This window comes from Sorex araneus, chromosome 2 (genome assembly GCF_027595985.1).
Source record: "Sorex araneus isolate mSorAra2 chromosome 2, mSorAra2.pri, whole genome shotgun sequence".
Classification (NCBI taxonomy): domain Eukaryota; kingdom Metazoa; phylum Chordata; class Mammalia; order Eulipotyphla; family Soricidae; genus Sorex; species Sorex araneus.
Genome location: NC_073303.1, coordinates 28842142 through 28853628, shown reverse-complemented (window position 1 = coordinate 28853628; position 11487 = coordinate 28842142). Strand labels below are relative to the sequence as shown.

General features: G+C 41.8%; 1 protein-coding gene across 1 annotated transcript; it reads right to left on the bottom strand.

Annotated features, from left to right (window-relative positions):
* Positions 1-1742: 1742 nt before the first annotated feature.
* On the bottom strand, positions 1743-10955 carry LOC101540504 (H-2 class II histocompatibility antigen, E-S beta chain-like). The gene is made up of 5 exons (XM_055124332.1): positions 10739-10955; positions 9216-9485; positions 3460-3741; positions 2119-2229; positions 1743-1777 (listed from the first exon to the last, which is right to left on the bottom strand). The coding sequence occupies exons 1-5, from the start codon at positions 10953-10955 to the stop codon at positions 1743-1745; spliced, it is 915 nt and encodes a 304-aa protein (XP_054980307.1).
* Between the last annotated feature and the right edge of the window lie 532 nt (positions 10956-11487).

Here is an 11487-nt window from a genome sequence, read left to right as displayed (position 1 = left end):
TTTCTGTATTTCCTGGTATAAATAACTTGTGTTTTGCAGAATACAAACAAACAAAATCCAATATATGTTTATTAACTAGTTTCTTATAAATCCGAAAAACATTTTCAGTAACACAATGCAAAAAATTCAAGTTAAAATGGAACTGAGCAATGGAGACTTCCAGATCCTAATTTACAAAATAAAGGAATATAAGTGGAAAGCATTATTCTGTTTTCCCTAGATTTTTCTTTTACTTTATACCCTTAACCTTATATAAAGTATGTATTTCTTATTCTATACAAAGAGAAGGCACTGAAATAAACACCAGGGTGATTGCACGTAGAGATAAGTCACGAGGTAGGACAATTTCCTCTTTGTCATTGGAAAGGTTAAACCAGATACTGAGAAGGCATGCTCTTTTTTTTTAAAAAAAATTTTATTGAATCACCTTGTGGAGGGTTACATAGTTCTCAGGATTATGTCAGTTATACAATACTCAAACACCCTTCCCTTCACCAGTGCCCATATTCCATCACCAATCACCCCATTATACCTCCCGCCCCCTCCCGCCCCCCCAGTCCCCGCCCTTGTAAGTGATAAGTTTCACTTCTTGGTTACAGTCCATGTTTCAACACATAATTCACTATTGTTGCTAGGGTTTCCCCCCAAAAAAGAAAAGACAGTCCTACTGTCAAGGAAGCATTTGATAGCTCTCCATTGCTGAGAATGTAGAGATATTAAGTCCTGCTGTTTGTTACATAGCTTTTCTATTTTTTCCCCCCTCGTCCCGTGCCACCGAGTTCACGCCTGTTTAGTAATCACCACGCTGCCTGACGAAAGGAAAAAAACCAAAAAAGATGGTTATTTCCCGTCATCAGCAGGCGTGGGGCTCTGGCTTAGTTGATAGTCTGGTAGAATGTCTGCAAGCAGTTTCTGGAACCATAAGTAATACACTGGTATCGGCCCTGGCTCGAGATTCCGCTGTTCCAAGTACATAATAATTTATTCCCTTGTATCCCATTCCCACGCCTCCAGGTCCGTGTCAGCTTAATGGACATCATACTATGGTTAACACCACGCCGCGTTTCTTCCCGAGAAAAAAGGAAATTTCTTCTCAGCTGGCGTGGGGATATGGCTTAGTTCAGTCTATAGAGATGGCTACCACTTTGATTGGATAAGGCATGTTCTTAAGGAAGGATAAGAACAAGGCAAGAAACTTTTCATATTATGAAGAAGCAGGGAGAGTGTGAACATCTTCATCTCAGCTTAGGAGTCCTGCAGAAGAAAGGTGAGTGTTGTATTCATATTTAACTCTACAAGCAGCTTTCAAACTTTTCTGAAGACCTAATATTGCAGCTCTACCGGTGAAAATCAGGACACCCTGATTTATAAAAACAAAACAAACCACTTCTTTACAAAGCAGGTCTTCCACAATGTGTCATAGTGTCCTCTCCATTTACAAAACTTCCTTATCATTTGTCAGAGTTGTCAGATCCGAAGTCTATCCTAATACTTTGGTCTTTTTACAACATCTATATGTACTGGAGAAACTGGGGCTGGAGCAATAGCACAGCGGGTAGGGCGTTTGCCTTGCACATGGCCGACCCGGGTTCGATTCCCAGCATCCCATACGGTCCCCTGAGCACCGCCAGGGGTAATTCCTGAGTGCATGAGCCAGGAGTAACCCCTGTGCATCGCCAGGTATGACCCAAAAAGAAAAAAAAAAAAAAACAACAGAAACTGAGTACAACTCTAAAACAGGGCTAAAGATTAGTTGTTGGCTGAAGTCCTGAGTGTCCTGGAAAAAAGAGAAAAAGATACATATACTGAGAAGATATGGATCCAAATCTTTAGCCAAACAAAAGATTCTTGGACTCAGACTACTCTTTCTCCTGAGACTTAACTTACACAACAACTTTGCTACTAATGCTACAGAATAGAGACTGAGAGTATATAACACGAAGTTTCTGTCACAAAAATTTGAAGTAACTTCAGAAATTTTAGTGTCTCTTCCTGAATTATCCCCAGGATGATAGCCTGAGATCTTGTGAACATTATTTATTTAATAATAAAATAATGTTTCTTTTCTTATCAAAGTCTAATGGAGGGAACTGCTGTCTGAGCTACAAAGTCCCTTACCTTTCTGACTCTTGTAGTTGACCAACAGGCCTACGCCAAGGAAGAGTAGGCCCAGAACAAAGCCCCCAATTCCACTCAGTATTTTGCTCAGAGCAAATTCACTTTCAGCCCCTGAGAAACAAAAAGAATTTTAGTAATGCCCCGTAGCTGGAAGACTGCTTCATGAGCGGAGGGGAGAAGAGAGATGGAACAGAGAAGGGATCACTGAGAAAATGATGGCTGGAGGAATCAGTCGGAATGGGAGATGCATCATGGAACAAACATGATGACCTCTCAGTGTCTGTGTTGCAAGCCATAATGCCCAAAACTAGAGAGAGAGTATGGGGAATATTGTCTGGCATGGCGGCAGGGGGAGGGTGTGAGAGAGGGGGGTATACCGGGGATATTGGTGGTGGGGGGGAATGTGCACTGGTGGAGGGAGGGATAGATCAAACACAATGTTTATAACTTACATTCTGAGATTAGGAGCTTTGAAAAAGGTAAAAGTTAAACTGAAAGAACTAGAATAACTGACCATTTCTAGAAAAGAAACTGAAAAATCCCACGGAGAAGTAACAAGATTCAGGTATTAAACTCATTGTAGGTGTTATAACCCTGACCTAAGGGCACCACATCTACAGCTGATGATGAGACCCTGGGAATCAAGGATGTTAGCTGATCCAAGATGACAGAAGTAACAAAGGGCAAAGGTGAGATTAGGCTCCATTCTTGGAAGATTATTATATTGTAGAGGATATGATTTTCTGAAGCCAAAGTGAAAATTCAAGCAGAAGCATCAAAATTGCTTCAGCTGGAAGTAGAGGACTGATTTATAGCCAAACTCAAAGGATGGCCATAACATTTAGTGACATGAAAAGTCAAAATTAGAACAACCTGTCCTCTGCAATGGAAAAATTGACCTTAGCACTGTCTTCCCATTGTTCATCAATTTGCTCGAGCCAGCACCATTAATGTCTCCATTGTGAGACTTGTTGTTAATTTTTTTTTGGGGGGGGGGCATATCAAATACACCATGGATAGCTTGCCAGGCTCTGCCGCAGGTGAGATACTCTTGGTACCTTGCTGGGCTCTCCAAGAGGGATGGAGGAATCGAAGCTGGGTCGGCTGCGTGCAAGGCAAACACCCAACCCTCTGTGCTATGGCTTCCACGTGTCATTATAAACTATCAGAGAATCTCTATCACAGCATCACAGTGTCAACCAGAATAGATGTGCTGAAGATAAGGGGAACACAGGAGAAATGAAAAAGTGTGTGGGGAGTGGGAAATGTGACACTCAGGGATGAGTGAAGGCCCCTCTATTGGTGGATGAGAGACACTTCTGAGATCAGAAATCTACTCACTCCATTCTACTGTGATGGGGCTCTGGAGGCTTGGGTGCTCCACTTGGCAGCTGTAGATGTCTCCACTCTGAGGGACTGATTCAAGCATCACCTGGGTCTGGAACGTCCAGTCTCCATTAGGAACGAGACCTGTGGAGACAACCCCTGCCTTCTCTTCCTGGCCATTCCGGAACCACCTGATTTCAATGTGACCCGGATAGAAACCATTCACAGAGCAGACCAGGAGGTTGTGGTGCTGCAGGGACTGCGTCTTTGAAGGAAACACGGTCACCAGAGGCTCAACTAGGATGGAAAAGTGAACAGGGAAAAAATAAGTTTATTTTATTGGCAGTTCTTTTACTGTCTAATAGAACAGAATCAATCACAGGTAAGAATCACTCAAATTTGGTCCCAAGGTGGCATATCAGAAGACAATGTTTTGTGTCTTGAACCCAATCTTTACAGTATTAGTCCATTGGATTTGAGCAAGGCTGTGGACACTTGTGCACTGCTTTCTTTTCTTTTCTTCTTCTTCTTTGATTCACTGTGGAGTTATGGTGTTCACAAATATTTTGGACCATAGTGCATTTTTCATTTAATTTTTTATTAAATCGTCATAATTTGTAGAATTATTCATCATTGAGTTTAAGATATATAATACTTCAACAGTGATCCCACCACCAGTGTCATTTCCCTAAACCGATGTTCCTGTGTTTTCCCACATAACCTCCTCAGCTCTTCCAGTCTGCCTTCTTGATAGAGGGAGATATAGCATATTAATTAGGGTGTGATTTCAGGAATCAAGGTGCCTGATTCAGAGTGAGGATCTATGTCTTATTGACTATGAAAGAGATGCTTAATTCTTTTATGTTCATCGTTACTTTCTAAGTGGTCTTTAATACTTACCTTCTATTGCTATGTGAGGACTAACAGAATGTAAAGCAAAACTTGGAATTTCTCTTTCAAATCTCAGTTTTAACTTCCCTAATTTTCTTCAAGTGAAAATATGTTTCAAATACAGTGGATACCTGTCCACAAAAAATAGTGAATGAATTGGTTCTGGGGAGGAGTAGTAGATTTTAACAAAACACTCAACAAAGTATAAATAGAAGAAACATGCTCCAACATAATAAAGTCCATAAACGTCAAACCCAAAGACAATATCATACTCAACGTGGAAACATAAAGTTTTCCTTAAGATCATGAAGCGGACAAAGATGTTCACTCTCACCAATTACCATTAGTAATGGCTTTGGAAATCCTCAATCAATTAGGCAAGAGTAAATGGAGCAGAAATCCAAGATAAAAAAAGAAGTATTAAAAGTATCGCCATTGGGGCTGGAGTGATAGCACAGCGGGTAGGGCGTTCGCCTTGCATGCGGCCGACCCGGGTTCGATTCCCAGCATCCCATATGGTCCCCTGAGCACAGCCAGGGGTAATTCCTGAGTGCAGAGCCAGGAGTGACCCCTGAGCATCGCTGGGTGTGACCCAAAAAGCAAAAAAAAAATAAAAATAAAAAAATAAAAGTATCGCCTTTTGCAGGTAGAGTCCTTCAGGAAAAAATATGCTAAGATAGTTCGTAAATACAGTAAACTGGGAGGATACAAAATCAATGCTAAAAATCTGCAATAGTTCCATAATCGATGAGTAAACAGGAATAAAACACTCCCATTTACAATCTTATCAAAAAGGATAAAATTCCTGGGATAATATTTAGCAAAGAAACTAAAAGAAACTACACTGAAAAGTGTATGATGTTATTAAAAATTTTTGTACTTTTTAAAAAATTTATTTTATTAGTGAATCACCATGAGTTACAGTTACAAACTTATGAACTTTCATGTTTGCATTTTGTTTATATCCCTCCACCAGTGCCCAGTCACCTCCACCAGTGTTCCCAGTATCCCTCCCCCCCCACCCCACCCCACCTCTGTGGCAGGGCATTCCCTTTAGTTCTCTATATCCTTTTGGGTGTTGTGGTTTGCAACAGAGGCGTGCATCTCCCATTCCATGCGGGTCCTCAAACCACACTGGTAAACTGTGTGGTTTTTTTTTGTACTTTTAAAGGGCTGGAGTGATAGCACAGCAGTAGAGCATTTGCCTTGCACGAGGCCCACCCAGGTTCGATTACTCCGCCCCTCTTGGAGAGCCTGGCAAGCTACCAAAAGTATCTCACCTGCACAGCAGAGCCTTGCAAGCTACCCATGGCGTATTCGATATGCCAAAAACAGTAACAACAAGTCTCAAAAATGGAGACATTACTGGTGCCCGCTCAAGCACGATAAGCAATTGGATGACAGTGACAGTGACTTTTTAATTTTTTTCTTTTAGTTCATTCCCAGCAGTGTCCAGAGCTTCTGCCTGGCTCTGTGCTCAGGGCTCACTCCAGGTGTATTTGGGGGACCAAATAGAATGCTGGGCATGGAACTGGAATTAACAACGTGAAAAACAGATGCTTTAACCCCTATCCTATCTCTTGACCCTAGTGTAAATTATAAAGAGCACAAATAAGTGGGAAGAGCCTAAGTTCATGACAAGGAAATAGAAATATTGCAAAAAATGATCATCTTGAAGTGATTTATTGAGTCAACAAAACCCTTATCAAAATGCCAATGGCATTTTTAAGGACATGGAACAAACTATCCTGTGATTAATATACAACATTTAAAAACAAAAATTGAGACTATCATAATACCCAGAAAATTAGCAAATGGCAATTCACCAAGATATATGATCTCACACTAGTAAGAATGAGCTATATCAAAAAGATTGAAAACAGCAAAAATTGGTGGTGGAAAAATTAGAATGGTGCAGTTTTAATAGAAAGTAGTATGGAGGTGACAATATGGAAATAACTTAAATTCTCATTGTAAGATTATTGGATAAGAAAATTTGGTAAAGAAACTCAACAGAATACTATTTATCAATAAAGTAATTAAAACGTTTTTATTTGTGATATGATTGAAACTTTAGGTAATGTGCTAAGCAAAAGTAGTAAAAAAAAACGAAACCAGTTTTTTTATATGTGGGCAATAAATTACAAACATGGGGCCATAGAAATAGGCCAGTGATAAGGTGCTTATCACAACCATAAACGGTCCCCCTTAGCACTGTCAGGAGTTAAACCTTGAGCAGATAATCAGAAAAATTCCATGAGCACACTTTCATATGGCTGTGGGGCAGAGGAAATATATAAATTACTGAATAAATGAATAGCCAAATCCATGTTTAAAATGACAGCAAAAACAACCCATCATCTTTATGAAAAATACAATGGTTACCAGAGGGGGAGTGCAAAGAGGAAAGAGTGAAGGGGTTTATTCTTGTCTTGACAATGGCACTAAACACTGATAATGGATTCAGTGAGGCTTATACATATTCAGTTATCATGTTCTACTCACAAAATGTGGATAGTATAATTATAGAATGTATATTACAGCATCCTATTATATTTATGTAATGTATAATTCTATGTAAATGCATTATATTAAATATAACATGAAAGCAAATAAGTTAATCAAAGAAAGCCACAAATAAGCTAACATTTTTATAGTATAAGTATAGTATAATGGAATATTCATGAGGGCTAGCAATAAATAAGATAGGAGGAAAAATATGAAAGTCTGTAGGTAGTTGCAACATAGCACAATTGAAATACAAAACAAAATCAAAATAACAATAAAATTAGTCATAGGAAGGAAAAGCACAAATATCTAAAAACAATAGCATCATGCATTCATCTTAATACTTAGAAGGAGGAGCAGAGTATCACTGCTACACTGTAGCTCTAATAATCATCACACTTTATACTGAACTAAGCTTGTAAGAAAAAGAGGGAAGGTGGTATTTAGACCATGCCTGCGTATAGTTTACCCTAGACTCAGACCTAAGAACCGCACAAATGGTTCTATTCTGAGAAAGAGAAAAATCCAGGCAATTTTCTATCTTCAATAGGTGATTCTGGCAGAAGATAAGAGTCCTGATGGAGAAGGAAAAAACAAGTAGAGGCACTCACTAAAAGGAATTTGTGGTCTGAGAGGGTAGGGTACTGCTTTGCAGATGGTTAATCCAAGTAAAATTTCCTGCACCAATATGGGTCATTGAACCACACCAGAAGTGGGCCCAGAGAAGTCTATCTATCTATCTATCTATCTATCTATCTATCTATCTATCTATCTATCTATCTATCTATCATCTATCTATCTATCTTAAGCTGAAATTTGAGGTCAGAGCAAGGCCAGGGACTCACCATATATACTTACCTAATTTGTTCCTCAGAAAGTTCCTGATAACATTAATATTAATAAACAAAGCATCTTTTTCAAGAAGGAGAGAAAAGAGGCAGTGGAGGGAGGGGACTTTAAGTAGTCCACAAAACCAAAGATTTAAGATGGTTAATAATGGTTAGTAATTTTGTAGTAACCTTCATTTAAAAACTTTAAATTCTGTAATAATAATAGACATGCTTTAATACCATAGTAATATGCAAAGACAGAAGATAGTTCACAAGCTGGAGAAAGTCCTAAGTTAAAAGTCAGCAAAGATGTCTCTCTGTGTAGAAAAATTATAAAATCACTTGGCAAACACTAGAACCCTGGAGGTGATAAAGCAGATTGTTTTTAGAGCAGTAAAAATTAGAAAATAAATATTTGGGAAAATTTACAAAACTTATAATTGGATTTTATTTTCTTTTATAAAGAAAAGACACATTTCTTTATAAATATGGGACTGGAGTCTTAACAGAATGGGATGAATTCTTGCTTTGCATATTGAAGGCCCGGAGTCATTCCCTGATACTGTGGTTTATTCTGGAAGTTACCCACAATGCCAGAGTAGACCTGGCACCATCCAGCATTGAATGGTGAGTCCAGAAGACAAATGAAAAAAAAAAAGTTTTAACCATGGTTTAGCAACATTGAATGAAAAAGATTAAACCAAAGAGAATGTGAGACAAATTGTTAAAAGTGTAAAAGGAATGATCTTCACCTAAACAGGATCAGCTTTGTGAAAATAGTAACAGCAGGATCTTTGGACACACAATTGTAGCTTAAATAGCTCCTTTCATTATCACTTCACCAAGGTGAAGAGCATAAACACCAAAAGGGCATGAAACTTGGACTGGAAGGATACTTGAAAAGACCAGGAAGCACCTGAAGGACGTCCCCCAACCCTCAAAAATCCTGAGATTTTCCTCCGTGAAAAACTGATTCCCACAAACATCCCACTGAAAGCTGAAAGCTTTCCGAACTGAAAGCTGAGGAAGGGAGGAGTGATTTTCCACCACATTCTCCTCATTTACACCCTCAGAAACTTCCTGAAATCTTTATACAACCATAATTTCCCCAACTGTCCTTCCCCATGTCTTTGTCACCCACTGACTTGCCTCAAGAACCCAGTACTGTCACCCAGAAACCCCACACTCACACCTTTATCTTCCCACAGGGACAACCAAGAACTCTCGACAACCCCTCCCCACTCTCCCAGACCATGCTCTCACCTCACACATAGTCTCCTAGTTCCACCTCACCACATCCCCACACACGCTTCTGTCTCATTGCACAGGGACACGGTCACTATCTCCTCCACAGCACAGGGTGATGTCAGCTCAGCCAGTATTTAAGGGCTGTGTCTTAATTGCTCTCTCTCTCTCCCTGTCTCTCTCTTTGTCTCTCCCTCTCTCTCTCTCTCTCTTCTCTGTCTCTCTTACACACACACACACACACACACACACACACACACACACACACACACACACACACACACACCCCGTGCTCACCTCTCCGCTGCACAGTGAAGCTCTCCCCGACCTTGTAGTTGTGTTTGCAGAACCTGCGCACTGCGGCCCACTTATACTCGACGGTGTCCTTCTGTTGATTCCAGGATTCAGCGTTTTGCTGCCCCAGCTCAGTCACCGCCTGGAACTTGCCCAAGTCACTGTCGAAGCGCACGAACTCCTCTCGGTTATAGAAGTATCTTTCCAGGTAGCGCACTCGCTCCGTCCCATTGGAGAAATGACACTCATGCTTTATCTGATAGTGGAAACTCACTGTGGGGACAGGAGCGCTGGGTAAGGGCCTGGCCTGGGGAGAGACTGGTGGGGGCACCCCCCCTAATCCAGCAGCCAAGGCCCTGGAGGGACAGCAGCACACCCCTGACTGAGTCTTCCTTCACAATTTTCCATGTTCCAAGAGTTTAGCTGTCATTTACCTGATGCAAGAGGGACACCCATGGACAGGGGAAATTCCTCTGATCCTGTCATTTGGGACTTGCTCTGTCTCCTACTGGTCCTGAGAACAGGAGGCCTGATTTGGAGAGTCCCCCCTCACCTCCTGGAACACCTCAGGACTCACCCCGCTCCTCTCACCCCACAGACCTACAGCTCCTGAAACCCTCTGGCACTTTCTGTCTGAACATCCTCCCTGCTGACATGGGCCTCCTCTGTGGGATCTGAGGAGACAAGACAGATCAATCCAGTCCAGCTGAAGCTGAGAGTTCGTGAATGTGGTGAACAAACACCAAACACACAAGAACTTTTACAGGACTGAGAAATGTCAGAACAAAAATGGGGGAGTTCTGTTACTGAGACGCGCAATGACCAAAATTGCGTGACTGTTCTCTGAGGAGCGCCATGTAAGATGTGACTGGACAGGTTTAATGATGAGGGGACTGGTGGGATGTGTGCACACATATTGAGGTAAAGGGAAATACATTTTAGTGGGACATAAAACCACCTTTGGTTCCTGGAGGATGCTCATCAATTCAGTGTTTAAACATGGGCCTATGTTTCCCTGAAATGTGCCTCCCTTTACCCCGGTATGTGTACACATGTCCCACCTGCCCCCTCAGCAATTAACCTTTCCATTCACATCTTACATGTCACTCCTCAGAACATAGCTCTCTACTTCTATGCCCCTCTCATGTAATTTTGATCATCCTGTTCTCTGTACCAGAACCCCCACCCCACTCCCACCCAGTTTAGTTCCTGTATCAGTTCTGGTGTGTTTGGCTTTTGTTCTTCACGCTCACTTTCACTAACTCTCAGCGCAGAAACTCCACTGTTATAGAAACATCTCTCCAGGACCCACACCTACTCCACTCCACTGAGAAATAACACTCAAGACTTTCTCAGAAACAGGAAATGTGCTGCAGGGACAGAAAGACAGGGTGTGGACGGAGCCTAGGGAAAGACGGACAGGGGCGTCCCCCAATGCCAGGGGCCCGGGTGCGGGTGGGACAGTAGCACCACCATGACTGAATTCACCAGCACCCCAAAACTGCATGCTCCAGGAATTCAACTACCTTGCGCCTGCTGCAGAAGAAGACCAAGGGTCAGGGGAAATTCCTCTGCTCCTGGCATTTGGAACTTGCGCGAGGCCAGGAAGCCTGAACTGGAGGGTCTCCCATCACCTCCTCCTCCTGGAAGATGCAGCCTCAGAACTCCCTCTCCTCCCGACACCCCACTTCCCACCCTACAGCCCTGCAGCTCCTGAACCTTCCAGTACTTCTCTCTGGACATCCTTCCAGCTGACCTGGCCCTCCTCTGGGGGTTCTGAGACGACAAAGCAGACAAGTCCAGTCCAGCCTGAAGCTGAGAGTTAGTGAATGTGATGACCAAAGCCAAACACACCAGAATTCATACAGGACTGAGAAATGTCAGAACACAAATGGGGGGTTTCTGGTATAGAGAATAACTAACAGGATGATCAAAAAACTACATGAAGGGGGCCGGGAAAATGTGCTCTGAGAAGGGGTGTGTGAGATATAACTTGAAAAGTTAACTGCTGAGGGGGCAGGTGGGATATATGTACACATACTGGAGTAAAGGGAGGCACATTTCAGGGAAACTTAAGGCCACTTTTAAACACTGAATTGATGAGTTTCCTCTAGGAACCAAAAGTTCATTCAAATAGAGTGAGAGGAAGGAGAGTGGGAGAAATTACAGGGTCAGGTCTGAACATTCTTGTAGTGATGTCACAGCTTTGAATGTAACTAAAGTAAAAGAGAGTGCTGCAGAATTTTAAGATAAAACTGTGATCCTAATAAAGTTC

What these genes read in the sequence shown, in the direction of transcription:
- LOC101540504 (XM_055124332.1), bottom strand. Translation starts at nt 10,955, where the DNA reads ATGTCCAGAGAGAAGTACTGGAAGGTTCAGGAGCTGCAGGGCTGTAGG. An exon ending in TCTTCTGCAGCAGGCGCAAG is followed by an intron (nt 9,486 to 10,738) that starts GTAGTTGAATTC and finishes CTGTCCCCACAG; the next exon opens with TGAGTTTCCACTATCAGATA. An exon ending in CTTCACTGTGCAGCGGAGAG is followed by an intron (nt 3,742 to 9,215) that starts GTGAGCACGGGG and finishes TTTCCATCCTAG; the next exon opens with TTGAGCCTCTGGTGACCGTG.